Below are 16,590 nucleotides of genomic sequence, written 5' to 3' on the forward strand. Positions count from 1 at the left end.
GTAAGCTCATGCATTAGTTCTTGCAAAGTTCTCGTAACAAGCAGCTTGGAAAGGAAAGGGTTTAAGGAGAGAGGAGGAGCCCAAAGTGAGCTGGTTTGCCAGCTGAATTGATGGAGTGGGCACCTGCTGTCCCATCTTACTCTATGCTTTAGCTTGAGGGGGCTAATTGCCCACTGGGTGACAGCTGAAAGGGGAGAGTTGTGTCTGGACTATACCACTTCAAGCTGCAGGTGTTAGCTCATACAATTGATTACTCTTCTGCTCACACACGCACTGCATCACCCCCAAAGAAAAGTAGCATATCTAGCCTAGCTTTTCCATGGCATACTAGATTTCTACATGCATGGAGATTATCTATTGGGAGGGATTTTCCCCCCCAAAAAGCTTTATTTGTAAGACTAGATGACAACAAAAAAACATGCAGGGAGATAACCCTTACTATATTTTATGTGGGTGAGCTTTCAGTTAGGCAAGCTCTCCCCCCCCGCCCCCACCTGCAGTCTGTAGTCCAAACACAGGTTTTTTCACTTCCATCTGCTGTTTATGAACACACAAGCCCTGTCATGCACCGGGAGGAACACTACAAGCCACGGTATGTTCATATGCTTGCATGTGTGTGCTGATGAGGCTTTTTGTTGGTCCTTCCCAGGAGCAGAAGATGCAGGAGAAGCTGGAGTTTGAGCGCTGGTTGGATCTGGAGCAGCGAGGTCAAGCCCAGCTCATGCACCAGAGCCATGCCCAGAAAGGGGAGATACTCCAAAGCATGAAGGAGGTATCTTGTCTGTCTCCCTTTTCCACCACCACCCCGGACCCTCCTGTTGCTCCGTGGTTAAGCTGCTCAAAAATATTTCTAAGTAAAAGAAAATGAAATAGGTCATCCTAGGATGGATTGATAATTGCCCCGTAAGCAGTGATGACTGACACCCATTGAGACTGGTAGGGCGGAAGGCAGGGAGCCCAACAGTAGATGGCGCCAGACCCAATGACAGGTAGAGACTGCTAAGTACTTTTGTCCTCATCCTCACTGCTGAGTTCTGCAAGGGGCCACCCAGAGACTAAGAAGGAAGAAGCTGGCAGGCGGTGCTGCTACCCGCTGAGCTGGTTGCAGGTAGGCGGGTAGGCTGGGGAGACAGTGCCCCATTCACCCTGATGGACCAGCCTCCACTGCCCATAAGAGAGGTTCATACGTCTGCTTATTGTGGTTGGGAAAATGTGCCGTTCTGAGGAATCCGGATGTAGGCTTACCCTCGGGTCGCAAGGTCCAGGGAGGCCTCTGTGAGAGATAAGGCTGTCCTGGAGATCAAGTGAAACGGTCCTTTGATGCTGTTCTGCTCTCTGCTTGCAGGAGCAGGTGAGGCTGGAGCAGGGCCTGACCCGGCACCAGGAGCGCTTGGGAGAAGAACGCATGAAGCTGTTGGAGCAGCTGAAGCAGATGGAGCAAGGGGTGTCCGGCCGGATCAAGAAGCTGCTGGAAGAGAACCAGAGGTCAGAGGTGGTGTTGAGCAACAGTCATGGGAGCTAGGGAGCTACGCTTGCAACTCTTGACTGTTTTCACTCCCAGGCTGGGTTTATTGCACCAAGGCTCAAAGGCACCTGGGCTGGATTTTCAGATCTGATGGTGTGACTCCAGACAAGGAGTTCAGTTAGGGCTGGGGAACATCTTTAGCTGGAGGATCATGTTTCCTTCTGGGAAGGTTTCCAAGGGCCACTTGCCAGTGGTTTGTGGGGCCAGAGGCTAAAATAGGTGGAGCATCACATGCAAATTATATATTGGAACTCACACATACAGCTCTCTATCCTCCCATCTAGTCAACCAAGAGGCATTATTAGAGTTCAGGGGCACATCCCAGCCAGGCAAAAACACTCAAGAATTTAAGTAGGGCTGGCAAGGGGGTTGGCTGGGGTGAGTCCCAAGGACCAGGCAGAGAGGCTTGGAGGGCCAAATACAGCCTCTGGGTCTGAGGTTCCCAGCTCTCAAGTTAAGAGGTCAAACAGGAGTAGCCCTGTCAGGACATCCCTGATGTTAGCAAAATTGGTCCAGGATTTTTTCCTTTGAAAGTAAATCCCAAGAGTCGTGGTCTGGAAACGCCAGACCCTTCATAGCGGAATGAGTTTTTCTCTCGCTATCTTTTACCAAGATCCTTCACCCTTTTGCTTCAGCCATGATTTGGTTAAGGTGGAGAGTTTATATAGGACTTTATATAGGTTCCACTCCATGCTGGTTCTCAGCCAAGCTCTGGTCCAGACAGATGGCTGCATGAGCTTCCCCCCTCCTCTTAGAACTGAACCAGGACTAATAATACCTTCTGGCGTTTTTTCCCCTCCTTGCTTTCTTTCTAGGCAAAAGCAGAGCTCTGAGATTCTCAAATCTCTGGAGAATGACCGGTGAGTGTCCCAGATGCTCTTGGCTGGGTAAGGAGTTGGGAGGATGATGCCCTTGCATGAGAACATAAAAAGTGTCCTGGGTCAGGACAATGGGCGGTCTAGTTCAGCATCTTGTTCTCACAGTGACTGACCAGATGCATCTTCTGACCACCACCAGCAACTCTCTGTGCTTGGTTCCCAGCACCTGGCATTCAGAGGCATTCTGCCTCCATTATAGCTTGTAGTCATTGATAGCCACCGGGGAAAGGCCATAGCTCAGTGGTAGAACACCTGTTTTGCATGCAGAAGATCCCAGGTACCATCCTTGGAATCTTTAGGTGGGGTTGGAAAAAGCTCCTGGAGAGTCGTCGTCAGTGAGTGTAGGCAATAGTGAGCTAGATGCACCGAAGGTTTGACTTGGCGTAAGGTGGCTTCCTCAGTTCCTATCATCTTTTCATCCAAGAGTTTGTCTTATCCTCTTGAAAAATTTCACATGCTATGCATAAAAATGGGAGATGACCGTTGCTTTCATGCCCAGGCTTCCCAGAGGCTTCCGGCTGCCCCCTGCTGGAAACTGGAACACTAGGTTTGATGAGCCTTCAGTCTAATCTAAACAATGAAAGAGGCAGGGCAGGCCTTGCCATTGGCTGACAGTTATGGGAAGGGCATGCAGTGGCTGAATCTCTCCCTTTTCCCCTGCCAGGATCCGGATGGAGCAGCTGATGGCCATTACTCAGGAGGAGGCTGAGCAGCTGCGCAGGAAGGAAGTGGCCTGTGAGTGCGGCTGTGGGAGTTCTGGGTGGGACCCTTTACACCCCAGGCATAGAACTGCTTTTCCTGACTATGTTGATTTCTACAGAAAGCACGTGGAATATTGTCCCACTCAAGGGCTGCATTCTCTTCTGGGCATCCATCTGGGGGCCACATGCCAGGGTGGGTGGGACAACAAATGTAAATTTTTCCTTTTGTACCATAGCCTATTTTTTACATGCACATGCACACACGCCCCTCTGTCCTCCATCATGACAAACGAGGTATTTTTAGAATTCAAGGAGACACTTCAGCCAGGCAAAAGCCCCTGAAGAGGGCCAGAGTAAGGCATTGTGTCTTGGGGAGGATTCTGAGGACCAGGCAGAGAGACCTGGGATGCTACATTTAGCCCCCTGGGGCCTGAGGTTCCCCACCCCTGGCTTAGTGCATGAAAGAGATTGTTAGGATGCTTTCGATCCAATCTTAAGTGAGAGTACTGCCCGCAAAATTCTGCACGAATCCCAAAAACTCTCCATGGCTTTTCACCATTGAGGTTTATGTACTCTGTATTTCTTTCCCCATCAACAACAAGGGCCCTGCCATTTTGGTTCCTCCTTCCCTAGAAGCAGACACAACGCTTCCCTACCTACCCCTAGTTCTGCTCTTTCATCTCTCCTGTACACCCCGCCCCCCAGGTTTTCCTACCTCTGCTAAATTGTGGAATGTTGGAGGCAGGGAATGGATTTGGAAGCCTCCTGAGCTGCTTCCCCTGATCTCTGGAAAATTTTGGTGCTATTCTAATGTGCAGGAGGAGACAGTTTTTGAACAGGCTCTTATAAGCCCAGGAGAAGCCTCTAGGGCCCTGACTTCATGCATTTTCTTTCCTCCACAGCGGCAATGCAGCAGATGCTGGCCGAGACCTATAAGAACAAGCTCCTGCAGGTGGCTTATGAGTCACGCCGGCAAGATCTTGTCAACCAGACTTGTTCCAGGTACTCCCAGAGAGAATGGGGCATTTCTCTGCTTTGTGGGGAGGGGGCCATATTATTATTATTATTATTATTATTATTATTATTATTATTATTATTATTATTTATTAAAATCTAACCTTTCATCCAAGAAGCGTAATGTGCTTTCCCTCCACTTTTTATCCTCACAACAATCCTGCGAGGTGGGTTCGTCTGAGAGAATGAGTGGCTCAGGCTCACCCAGCAAGCTTTGTGGCTGAAGGGTGGTTTGATCCCAATTCTTCTCCCACAGGCTGACTTTCTGTCCACAACACTGTGCTTGTAGAAAGGGAGGTGATGCTGTTGTTTTTATTTGTGTGTGTGTATTGCTGTGATTAACAAGAAAAAGGTTTTATCCATGAGGTGAAATGTTTCCGCTTTCACCTCACTAGCTGCTCTGGCTGGAAAGGCGGAGCAACCAGTTGCTTAGACATTTCGATTCTGAGGGCCGCAGTCTGTCGGACTTGTCAGTAGCAGCAGTAGAAATTATGCCACAGGATTAGCAAAGAGTGCACTGGCCACCACATGCCCTCAGCCAGGAGAACAACACCAGCATCACTTAGCTTCTGCAAACAAAGCCCTTCTGAACGTTCAGTCTCAAAGCTCTGTAAGTTTGGAAACGCTGGGCTTTCATTTTTAGTGGAATAGCTGGCAAAGGTGGAAGCTGAAATGTTTTGCCACATAAATAGAACCTCTGTTTTGTTAATCATAGCAACGTATAGATTATGTGAGTGCAGGGGTGGGAAACCTACATCAAGGGAGTCTAATTTGGCCCATGATGCCATTCTGCTACCTGTTGATCAGCTGACATCACATGCCATTTAGAGCGATTGGAAGTCTGACATGGGGGTGTGAATGGGGGTGGGGGGTCCCTCCATCCCCATGTGCCAGAACCCAAGAACACCATGCTCACAACTGGCCCTGCTAGAGTAAGCCAGAAAGGTGGAGGGAAGGGGAGAGGGGGAGAGAGAGAGAGCATGCTTGGGATATTGGCTCTGTTCCCTAAACCCACTGGAGTTAGTTTGGTTCTGTCCTCTGACAGGCTTTGAATTTTTTCCAAATGTACTAATACTAGTGGCTCCTGTCCTGACAGCCTCTAAAGGTCTTCCAAAGCGCTTCTCACCCTCAGTTTGCCTCTGTCTCCCGAGAGGCAATGGTGGTGACCCTTGGAATGTTTTCTATTGTAGCCTAGCCAAGATGGACCAGAAGTTCCAGCAAATCCTAGCTTGGCAGGAGCTGGACCAGAACAAAGCCATCAGCCAGATCCTACAGGAGGTATTTTGCTGGATATGGGTGCAAAAAGGGCAGCACATCTGTATGCAGGATGGGAGAGGGTGAGCCAAAGCAAAGTATGGCAGGGGGAGAATCAGAACTGTAGAGTTGGAAGGAGCACAAAAGGACATCTCGTCCAACCCCCTGCAATACATACCAAGTCCATCTAGCTAAGTTGTTAGCTCTTTCTGTGCTTTGGCCCCAGGTTACTCTTGGAGCACTCCTGGGTGGGAAGCGTTCTCAAAAGAGTTCCCTTGCCCCTTTTCATCACAGCCCACCACTCTGTTTTGGCTTATATACACAGTGTTTTCTCTCCTGTTCTGAAATAATGATTTCAATGTATGAGTTGCCTCCTATGAAGCCATTATGGTTGGGACTGATAGGAGCTGTGGTTGAAAACGTCTACAAGTAGGCAAGGTTTGTGGCAACTGGAGTAAATCTTTAGGCGATTTCTCAAGGCCCACAACAATGGGGCCTGATGTTATTCCGGTTGGAACATGTTCCCCAAATGGCCAAGTGTGCTCTCCTGAACTTGCATGCTCTGTTTTTTCAGAGTGATATGCAGAAGGCTGCATTTGAAGCCCTCCAGGTGAAGAGGGATCTCATGCACTGCCAGATCAGAAATCAGGTGAGTGGAAGTCATGGGTCTGCAGGGACTGGGATTGGGTGGGATGAACAGTTGACAGTTTCTCACTTGGTCCAGCTTCCTTCTCAAAGCCATTGGAACAAGGGGAGCTCTCTGGGGCTCTGGACAGCTGATTCCTCTCCTTACCTTCCTCAAGCCCAGGAAGGTCTGCCTCATCTCTGGGGGCAGGGGGGGAGGGGCTCCGTTTGCATTTCCATCCCACGGCAGCCCATGAACAGCATTATCTCCATTATTACAGTGGTTGTCGTGTATAAGTTTCTTCATTCATTTTAATTTGTTTCTGACCTGCTTGTCAAATCCATTTCGGCCAACTTGGAACACATTGCTTCTTAAGGTCAGGCTGTCCCCCACCAGGGGCAGTGAGCTGTTGCCAGTGGTTTGAGGTGGTAGAGTTTGCAAGGTTGTCGGCGCTATCCCCCCACCCGACCCTTAGCACTTGGCTAGCTGGGGTCCCAAGGCTTTTTCTTCTGCCCAGGGAGAGGGTTTCCTGAGAGGTGCTGGTGTTTGTGGTCTTCCCTGTTCTCTGGTGGCTTTGCTGAACTGTAACAAGCTCTGGAATCTGCATCCGGTTTCTCTCAGAAGCCTCCTGGATGCTCAGTGGCTCACGAGTGATCCTAGGCTGGCCAGCTAACTAGTGGGAAGAGCCATAGCAGAGTGGCAGAGCACCTGCTTTGCATACAGAAGGTCCCAAGTTCAATCCCCAGCAGCGTTTCCAGGTAGGGCTGGGAAAAGACTCTTTGCCTACAGCCCTGCAGAACAGCTGCCAGTCAGTGTAGACACCCCTGAGCTACAGGAACCCAACGGTTTGACTTGTACCTGGCCCTTGAGGAAAGAGCACCTCAGTTCCCAGAATAAGGTTTCCCCTTGGTTTTAGGAGAGCAGGGTATTTCGTTGTGATTTGTCAGGGGAGGGGATTAAGCTGCATTTCCAAAGACTCTTTGCAGCGGGCTTTGTTTATCCCCACATCTCTGGCCAGGGTTGATGAGAGTTGTGGTCCAGAGCATCTGGAGGATTTCAGGTGGGTGAAGGCTGTTCTTGAGGATCCCACCTGCAGTTTGCATATCACAGCGTCCAGCTGGTCACCGTGAGGACTCCCTTCCCCAGAATGAAACTCCTCTTGGCCCCACACCAGTGATAGGCAAGGAGGGTGCTGTGGGAGAGACCTCCAGGTTCTCAGCTTAACTCTTCTTGGGCCAAATGAGTGCTAGAAACCACAGCGATGCAGTGATAGGACCAGAGTGCGAACAGCAGAGTGTGGAGTCCTTCCCGATGCAAGTAAAAACCAAACAAACCTCCCCCTCCCCTCCTTGTTTCATCTTCTGCCTAGATTAAATTAATAGAGAGAGAGTTACTGCAGCTGACCCAGCTGGAGTTAAAGAGGCAGCAGTTGGACACAGAGGCGCTGCAGGTATGTCAGCCTCTTTTGGACCTCTCCCTCGGCTCACGTTCTTCCCGCCCTGCTCTTCCTTCTGCTTTCTGAGGTGTCTTGATGCTTGAGGCAGAAATTTGGGGGATGGGATGGGGGGATTCCCTGGTTCCTGCCTCCTGGGGCTTCATTTAGCACACGCTGCAAACGCTACTGCTTTTGGAGACCTGGGGATCTGTAGGAATAGCCTGCTGTAGTGTTCAGAGGGGGAAGTGGTGGGTGGGCTGGCAGGAAAAAGGGGTTGAGATCTGCTGAGCATTCCACATTTTCTGCATTTTTGAATTTGAATTCTTTTCTTTCTTTCTTTTTGTTGGTTTTGCTTTGGTGTGTTTTGTTTTGTTTTTTTGGTTGTTCTCAAATCTCCACTCCAAAAGCAACATCCCCAAAGAGCACATCATCCTCTCCATTTGCTCTCCTCAGCCAGCGGAAGACAGGCTGTATTAGTCACAATTAGTATCCCTGCTTTTATTTTGCAAGGTGGGGAAAAGTGGTGGGTTGGGGGGAATCCAAGCAAGGTTCTGGTTTTCAGAGTTGCAGAAAGATGCTCGAAAGGGGGGGGGGTCAAAGCCTGCTGAAATCTCTGAAGCCAGGGCAGGAGCTGAGCAAACTGAGCAACGCTTTGCCCCGTGGCTAGCAGAACAAATGGAGTGATGCAGAATTTCGGCTTCCATCCACTCAAGTGAGGGCAGAGAATTTGGGAGTAGCCAAAAACCATTTGGGGGACTCCGCATTAGCCATCCTTATTGTAAACCAGGCGAGGGAGAAACCTTTGGGGGGCCCCAGAAGTTGGTGGATTGCCGCTCCCATCTCCTCCTGGCTGGAAAACATGCTGGCTGCTGGAAGTTGCAGTTCAGCAACATCTGGAGGGCCACAACAAATTGCCTCCCCACCTGCTTTAAGCAAACCTCAAACAGAAGGTTCTGTATGAGGGTGAGGGAACCTCTGGCGCTTTTGTGACCCAGCTTAGCTCCTTTGAACTGTGCTGCACCTGGAGGTTGGGGAGCAGGCAGTGGAATATAGAGATGGGGGGAGGGTGCATCCAGGATGGTCCAGGTCAAACTTCAGACCCTAGAGATAGGACGATGTTTGCATGCCGCCTTCTAGCCTTGGGGGTGGGGAACATTTTACAGCAGTGCTGCTTCATGGGCAGCCTTCCAGGGACCAAATGCCAGTGGTGGGTAGGTCCAGAGGCAAAAGTGGGTGGAGCAACTGGTGTGACTCTTTGTTCAGTATGCGACATTCAAGTAGTGGAAAAAGGTTCACACGCAGACACCTCTCTCCCTCTATCTCCATCAAGGCAAGCAAGAAGCATTATATCCCAGTTCATGGGCACATCCTGGGGTGGGGGGATGCAGCCTGGGGAAATAGGGCATGGCTTGGGGAGAGTCTCAAGGGCCAGGTAAAGACACCTGAAGGGCTGCCTTCAGATCCCAGGAGGCCTATGGTTCCCCATTGCGGATGCAGGCTTGAGCATCCCCCAAAAGGTGGCTGGAGCAGCCTCTGCTTTGGAAGGCTTGCACTAAGAGGAAGAGCCAGCTGCCTCCTCTGGGGGCAGCCACTCCCACTGCTGCACGGCCCTCATGGTGCATGCTTCCTAATGCCTGTGTGCTGCGTTTCAGGAGGCAATCACAGAGCAGCGGCAAGCTCTCACCTACCTGCTGCAGCAGCTGTTGAAGGAGAAGAGGCAGCGGGAAGAAGAGCTGCAGGCCATTTTGGTAAGGAGACAACTCACCTGTAAGCGGGGCTAATTCTCTCTTCCTCTCCCTCTCTCTCTCTCTCTCTCTCTCTCGCACACATACACACACACACAGGCTCAGCCTTCTGCCCGTTTCCACACCTGGTGGCTTTGCCCCTCTCTCAGAGGTGCTTTGGAGGAGGCCAGGTGTCAGGCTACACTCCTGGAATCAGCAAAAGCTGCACATGGCAATCCTTTGTTTGCTTGTATATCCCACCTTTCCCCCGAAGAAGCTCATTTGAACCCTGGTCTCTCCCAGATCCTAGTCTGACACTCCTAACCACTACACCACCCTGGCTCTCTGTTTTTCTTCCTTGCAGAGGGAGCTGGAAGCTAAGAGTGAGACAAAGCAAGAGAACTACTGGCTGATTCAGTACCAGCGGCTTTTGGACCAGAAGCCCCTTTCACTCCGGCTGCAGGTGACTGGCTAGCAGAAGTGCTGGGGTGGAGAAGGTTGCCTCTTCCGTGGGCTTCACTGGGTCTGGCAGCCCCTTATGGTTCTGGCCTCCTCTTTCACCTGTGGCAGGTTCCAGGCTTCCTGGGTCCGGGTTTGCCAGTCAAGAGGCCACCTGGTAACACTGCTGTCCTTTTTCTTTGAAGGAGGAAGGACTGGAACGGCAGCTCGTGAAGCTCCTGGCAGACCTGTCAGCCGACCAGTACACACCCGTCTTTGCACATCACCGGATCTCGCTCAAAATGCTAAGCGCCATGGTCCCAAGTGACTTGGCCAAGGTACGTGGGGAAGGTTAGAGCAGGGGTGGGGAACCTTAGGTCCAGGGGCTGGATGCTTCCTTTAGGGCCTCTCTGTTCAGCCCTCAGAACTTTCCTCTGGGCCGCACCAATGGAGGCTGGGCATGTGGGGTGCTCCTCCCCAGCTTCAGTCTGCCCTCACTCAGCCAGCCCCCACCTGCATACCTTCTCACAACCAGTCCAGGGGGTGGAGGTGACACAACCTCTCACCTTCACCCTGCTCTTAAGTCTCAGGGTTGCTCCTTGCAGGGAGGAGGGTGGGGACAACCTTCAAATGAGTTGATTCTGCCTGCGATTGGCTCTGCCTCTGCCAGGCATGAGCTGGCTCCACCTACCGTTTGGGCTCCCTGCCAGTCTCGATGCCAGTCACCCGCCACCTTTCACCGGACTGGACCGTAATTTGTACTGATAGAGAAGTTCCACACACAGTGAAATGGAGAGAACCATGCTGTTCAGAAGGCTCCTTTCTGCGCTCTGCCATTTGCTTATGTCCTCTTCCAGATGGGGATTACAGAGACAGGCCTGCAGCACTCCATCATCCGGAAGGCACGAGAGATCCACGCCGTGGCTGAAACCATCCCAGGTAACTTGCTGACTCCTCTCTCCTAAGGACATAAGCTGCCTTGTACAGTTGGAGTAGAGATTGAGGTTTAGCACTAGCTCCATTCCCCTCGCCATCTCTCATAAGCTTGTTTGGGGGCGTTGGCATTTTTCCACTCCCTTTCAGCCCAGCTCATCAGCAAAGCATCCACTCTGCATAAAATTGCTTGTTCTCAGTGCCCAGCTCCTTCCAATTGCTTGCAGAGTTGCTGAAGCCTACAGAAGAGGCTGAGCTTGCTGCTCCGGGGACCAGCAGAGAGCCCCCCACCGCCATGGCTCCTTCCGCCCCACCACCAGAAGAGCACCGCTGTGAGTGTGTGGTCTGCATGGAGCGAGAGGTAGGTTGACCTCCACCCAGGAGCTTTGAAAGCTTAACCTGCATGTCAGGCAGAGTCAGTGATCCTCAGAGGCATCAGGGAATTACTGCGACACAATGGAATGTTACTCCATCTCTATGCCAGCCACGGCTATAGAAGGACTTCCTAAGACCCATCAGTCCTAATCTGTGATGTTTCACAAAGCCTAATCCAACAGGGCTCCTCTGATGATGTTATTATCTTGTGCCTGAACTTGCTTTTTTCCTCCTCCTTCCCATCCTTTTTTTCCTTGTGTGTCATGTCTTAGATCTCAAACCTGAAAGAAGAAACTTTTGTTTGTCAGATGCTCTGGCAGGCTTTGTTGTGGAGGTATGGGGATGAGGATGAAGCGCAGGATCAAAATGCTTTGGAATAAAACCCCGATCTCTGATGACATGTGTGCAAGGGGCAGGTGGCGAGGAGGCCCTGCTGTTGGTAAGAGCTGTGGCCCTAGCATTTGCCTCTTCTTCTTCTCTTTCCCCCAGGCCCAGGTGGTATTCCTGACTTGTGGCCATGTCTGCTGCTGCCAGACCTGCTCCGAGGCCCTGAGCACCTGCCCGCTGTGCCGCAAGGACATCGTCCAGCGCATCCGTCTTTTCCACAGCGGATAGCCCCACATGGGGACAGCGTCACTCCCATCATGTGCCCGCTTCTTCCCCCTCAACCTTGCACACTGGGTTGCCAGGGGTGGGGTGGGGTGAATGGTTCTTTTGGCGTGCTGTGTAGGCCAGTCCGGGATATGCACTACCTCCTTGCTCTTTGTCTGCGAAACCATCACCATCCTCTGCTCACAGAGCATGGCTGCAATTCTCCCCCTCCCCAACTCTCAGCTGTTGGCTTGTAGCTGCTGAAAGGCCAAGATGGAGGCACATCTCCAGGCTGAGGGCAGAACGGTGCTTGCAGTTCCTGAAAAGCTACTCTCACGTTTTGGGGAACAGGCAAACACCACATCTTCTCTGGCAGCCTGGCAGGGGTTATTTAAAGATGTCAGTCCCAACCTATGGGCAAAGTGGGTTCTAGGAGCTTCAGTACAGGAGAAGAGAGTCCCTGCTGTCTGCTCACCTAACGAATCAGGGCTGGCGTGTGTGTATATATATATATATGTGTGTATTTCTGTGGCTGCGTTTTAGGCCACTACTGGCTGAGCTGTAGCAGCACCCAGTGGAGCAAAAGTGCCTGGAAGCTGTCCCATTTGTCACCCTGGGAGAGAGTGGTTGGTGATTCCCAGCCGTCCAGCATCCAGCTCCCAATCTATACCACTTTGAACTCTTTCCAGGCCAGCGTTTTAAAGCTGCCACCCCCAACCTGGTGCCCTCTAGCTGGGATGACTGCATTAAGGACCCCACAAAGGGTGGGTGGGTAAGTCAAGCAAGAGCCCTGGTTGGGTGGAGGTCTCGTCCCACCCACTACATGTTTTTCGCTAGTGGAGTATGTGTGTGTTTGGTTCATCATCCCTCTCGGTTCATTGGTCAGTAATTGACCTTGATAGTCTGCCAAGGCAACATCTCCTCCAGAAGAAACCAGCCTCCACCCGGTTTTGCTTGGCAGGTTTCCTGGCAGGAGAAAGTGGACACTCGTATTTGCAACTTCCAAGAAACAGGCCCCTGAGCCTTTTTCACTGCCTGACCGCTCACTCACACTCATCGTCCTGTGTTCTCTTGGAGCCAGGTGAGTGAGGAAACCTTTTGGCTTCTTCTGTCATTGCTGAACCACGACTCCCATCTTCCTCAGCAAGCGTGGCCAGCACCCAGGGATTATGGGAGTTGTAGTTCAGCCACAACAGGAGGGCCAAAGGCTCCCTAGATCTGAACTACATGACAGCCAAGAGGTGAGGTCCGTCCTTTTTAGCAAAGTCAACTAACATGAAGAACAGTACAGTGCTTTATTCTATCACAGTTTTCTCCAAAAGATCTGCAAATATTTTATAACTAAAAGGTAAAATGCATTAGAAGAATGAAGTGTTGTTTTGCCTTCCAGGAAGCCTTAGTCTCAGTGCAGGTGTGGAGATTCTTTGCCACTCCAAATGAGACTGAATTACACCTCCTGTCATCATCCTTGGCCTTTGGCCATGCTTGCTGGCCCTGAGGGGAGCTGTAGTTGAGCAGTGTCCGGGGAGTCTAAAGTTCCCTCACGCTTACAAGGAAAACTTACAAGGAAAATCAAGAGGGGAGAGATTGGCAGTAACCTTATGGAAGGGAGGCCTTGCCTATGCCTGGTCATGGAGGCTGTGCCTCAGTAATCCCTCTCCACCCACCTACCCACAATTCCTTGCTCAGGGTGATTGGTTCCCCTTCCAGATAAGGGATAAGGAGCCTGGAGTCCCTGTCAGGAGAAACAGCAGGGTACAAATATAGAACAGAACCACAGAATTGTAGAGTTGGAAGGTGACCAGAGGTTCACCTAATCCAAACCCCTGCAATGCAAATATCTCGACTAGATCATACACGACAGATGGCTATCTAACCTCTGCTTTAAAACCTCCAGTGAAGAGTGAGTCCACAGCATACTGAGGGAGACCATTCCACTGCTGAACAGCTCTTAAATGTCAGAAAGTTCCTCCTGATGTCAGAGTCTCCTTTGTTGAAGCCACTGGTATTTGTGGGGGCTGGGTTTTAATAGGTAGCGGAAGATATATTAATTGCAATTTTTGTGGGCTGAAACACCCATGTTTGTGGGCTGAAACAAAATAAAGCATAGGAATTAGTCTATAAAACTTTGTTTTGAGCAAGTCCAGCTAACAAAGTAAGCTGGCTTCCCCCTTCTTACCCCACTTAAACAAAAAAACAGGCAGCAACTTGTAAAGTAAGATTTACTTACTTTATAATCATGCATAGGTTCACAGCAACAGTAGCAGTAAAAACCATGCAGGCAAAATACGGTATATTTACAGTATAACCAGCTTCATGCATGTGCCTAAAACTCGAGCTAGCAGAAGCATGTCTGCATCCATCGCTAGTCAAAGGGAGAGCGAGAGCTACATGAAGTACTATATGCTTCCTATCCAGGAGAGGAACGGAAACAACACCACTCAGCCAATTATATTTCTATGGTCTGAGTATCTGCCTTTCAGTAATACACCTCTATGGTATTAACTGCTTCTCATACTAACTAGCAAGAATGCATTTGTTAGGTTTGTCTAGCAGACAAACGTCTCATGTGGCTTTTGCAGTTTGCAGATGGCTATAGTATCTCCTCTCAGTCTCTTCCAGGCTAAATGTACCCAGCTCCCTCAACCATACTTCATTCAGCAGCATATGGAGGGCCAAAAGTTCCCCACCACCAGGTTTCCCAACCCTAGTTTGATGTTTCAGGGCTGCAGCATGGGATTGTGCTGGCTTCACCCGTCTCTCACATGCTGCTGTGCTCCCAATGCCACCACATCTCCGAAGAACCCCGCTGGGAAATCAGGGGCAAGGCCAGACAGACCTGTGTGGCAGTTGGTGTGCAGTGTGGGCAGCACAGATTAGTTGGGGGTCTGGGCCCTCCCAAAGCAGTGGAGGAGAGATGGGTCACTGCCTGGGCATTTGCTGTGGGGTGAGGAGCACAGCAAGGCCTCCAGGGAGGGTTTCTCAGTCTTATGCCTTGGGGTCTAGTTTTGTGGGATTGCAAGTGGTAGGCCATGGGGTGTGAGGAGCCTGTGGTCCCTTAAGCTGTTGATGGACTCCTACCCTCATCAGCCATAGCCAGCATGGCCAACAGCAAGGGATGATGGGAATTGTAGTGCAATTCACTCTAGAGGGCCAAAGGTTCCACAGCTCTATGTCAGGTGAGTCATACCTCTTCTTCCTATACTCCTCCCACCTCAAGACAAAACCAATTAGCTTTGCTTCTGAAGACAGACCTTACAGGGAATTTTTTTATGTTTGGTGGGTTGCAAATAAATAATAAATTATTATAATGTTATTTACCAGTCAATGGGTCGGTGCTTCAAAATTGCCTTCCCTTCCCCATCAAGAACCGACCCTGAGACTTGAGTTCGAATCCCTCTACTCACAAGGTCAGGATGCCTATGTTGGGACCTTCACTTTCTCCCAAAGAACATTGCACACCGTTGCCCCTTTCAGTGGGTGCAGAGAGGCTCTCCTTTACCCTCCACCCACTCACAGAGCCAAAATTTGCAGAGGTGCCCTGGGGGAAGAAGACACCATTACAGTGGTACCTTGGTTTACGAACTTAATCCATTCAGGAAGTCCGTTTTTAAACCAAAACCGTTCTTTCCCTAATGAGTCCTCCCACCGCTGGTGCCCTTCCACCGTTCAGACTCAGTTCTTAGACCGAGTTAAAGTTCGCGAACCAAGACACTATTTCCGGTTTTGTGGAGTTTGTAAACCAGACTGTTCTTAAACTGAGGTACCACTGTACACGTAAATCAGATATAGGCCAATGGCCCACTTTTGCTTTGCCCTTGGTAGAAAGGATCATTGGCCTCTGCCAGGGATTCAGGCAGTGGCTTAGCTGGAGCAACGACCCCTTTGCCATCATTGCACGTCTTGCACGAATCTGTTTCCCCCAGTGTTGGTCTGTTTTTATGTGATTGTCTCACATGTATCCAGCAGAGAAATAAAAACTGGGTATGAAACTCAAACTGCATTGTCTCTTCCTGTTCCCTTAGGGTAGACGGATGGGCAGGTATCCAATGGTTGGCAGAACCCCTGGAACAGATTTAGGGTACACACTGGGCAAAGGGAGGGGGAGAAGTTCTTGAACATGCATGAAACCTTGTACTAGCTGAATTAGTTACCTAGTGCTACATTGGATGCAACTGCAGAAAGAGTTGTGTTTGAAGTGGTTCCCAAACTTTCCCCCTGTGGACCACTTGAAAAGTGGTGACAGTCTCAGTGGACCACTTAATGGTCTTCCTGCCTGCTGTAGCAGCTGTAATGCACGGTGCTGTACGGTTTTTGTTGTATTTATATTGCTCCTTTTGTTTCTTGCATTGTATTTTATTGCATTTCAATTTGAATTCAACCTGTGTTTTATGGGCCAACTGAATGAACTTCATGGACCCCAGTTTGGGAACCCTTGGCTCAGAGCTGCAGCATTTTATGGGATAATCCATGAGATTGATAGTGAGGCTGAACCTTAAATGAATAAATAGTTTCATATTGTAAAAAGGAAAAAAGAATTATTTATTTCATGGCTGAGGAGCTAGCTCCCCTTCCCACCTCCCTGGTCTACTAGAACCAGCAGTGGTATGAAGAGGGAGGAGCAGACACAGGCATGTCAGCAGAGTCTCAGATCGCTTTAAAAGAATCCAGGGAAGGAGGAAATTTAGGCAGCTGTGGGAAGGTGGGGGACCTTCAGGCTCCCCAACTGCCTCAGGGGCTTGAACTATTGAGAAGAGTTGCTGTGCTCATTAGGCCTGGCATCCCGAGCAGGCCTTTTTTCTTCTATTAAAGAGTTAACTTTACTTACTCCGTATGATTTCTTGCTGGCTGGCTCGCTGAGAACCAACTACCACAGAAGGAGCATGGTGTGTCCTCCACCAAAGTACTACCTCTCCTCTAACACCCCCCACACTAATATCACAGACACAGGCACTGTCCAGGATTCACAATGGCACCCAACATCCAAACATCAATAAAGACCCCCCACACACACACACACCTTGAGCACTCTTGAGCTGAATCTAATGATCATATCTCTACTTGTGGTTTACCATGTGCCACAAAATGGGCAAAGTC

At 50.2% G+C, this 16,590-nt stretch overlaps 1 protein-coding gene across 4 annotated transcripts in view; it reads left to right on the top strand.

Moving 5' to 3' along the window:
• LRSAM1 (leucine rich repeat and sterile alpha motif containing 1) overlaps positions 1–16,005 on the top strand; it is a 31,397-nt gene extending 15,392 nt beyond the window's left edge. For 3 of the 4 annotated variants that reach the window (XM_081896419.1, XM_081896418.1, XM_081896420.1), the window contains exons 11-24: positions 650–772; positions 1,346–1,485; positions 2,341–2,385; positions 3,068–3,138; positions 4,007–4,106; positions 5,309–5,396; positions 5,947–6,021; positions 7,367–7,447; positions 9,085–9,180; positions 9,521–9,619; positions 9,801–9,932; positions 10,452–10,533; positions 10,755–10,888; positions 11,392–16,005. In XM_081896419.1, coding sequence (XP_081752545.1) covers positions 650–772; positions 1,346–1,485; positions 2,341–2,385; positions 3,068–3,138; positions 4,007–4,106; positions 5,309–5,396; positions 5,947–6,021; positions 7,367–7,447; positions 9,085–9,180; positions 9,521–9,619; positions 9,801–9,932; positions 10,452–10,533; positions 10,755–10,888; positions 11,392–11,517 — 1,392 coding nt within the window. In that variant the 3' untranslated portion in view covers positions 11,518–16,005. The remainder of the gene's footprint in view (positions 1–649; positions 773–1,345; positions 1,486–2,340; positions 2,386–3,067; positions 3,139–4,006; positions 4,107–5,308; positions 5,397–5,946; positions 6,022–7,366; positions 7,448–9,084; positions 9,181–9,520; positions 9,620–9,800; positions 9,933–10,451; positions 10,534–10,754; positions 10,889–11,391) is intronic. The other variant, XM_081896421.1, reaches the window with a different exon arrangement.
• The last annotated feature ends 585 nt before the right edge of the window (positions 16,006–16,590 follow it).

Source organism: Podarcis melisellensis (genome assembly GCF_964234715.1).
Source record: "Podarcis melisellensis genome assembly, chromosome: Z".
Classification (NCBI taxonomy): domain Eukaryota; kingdom Metazoa; phylum Chordata; class Lepidosauria; order Squamata; family Lacertidae; genus Podarcis; species Podarcis melisellensis.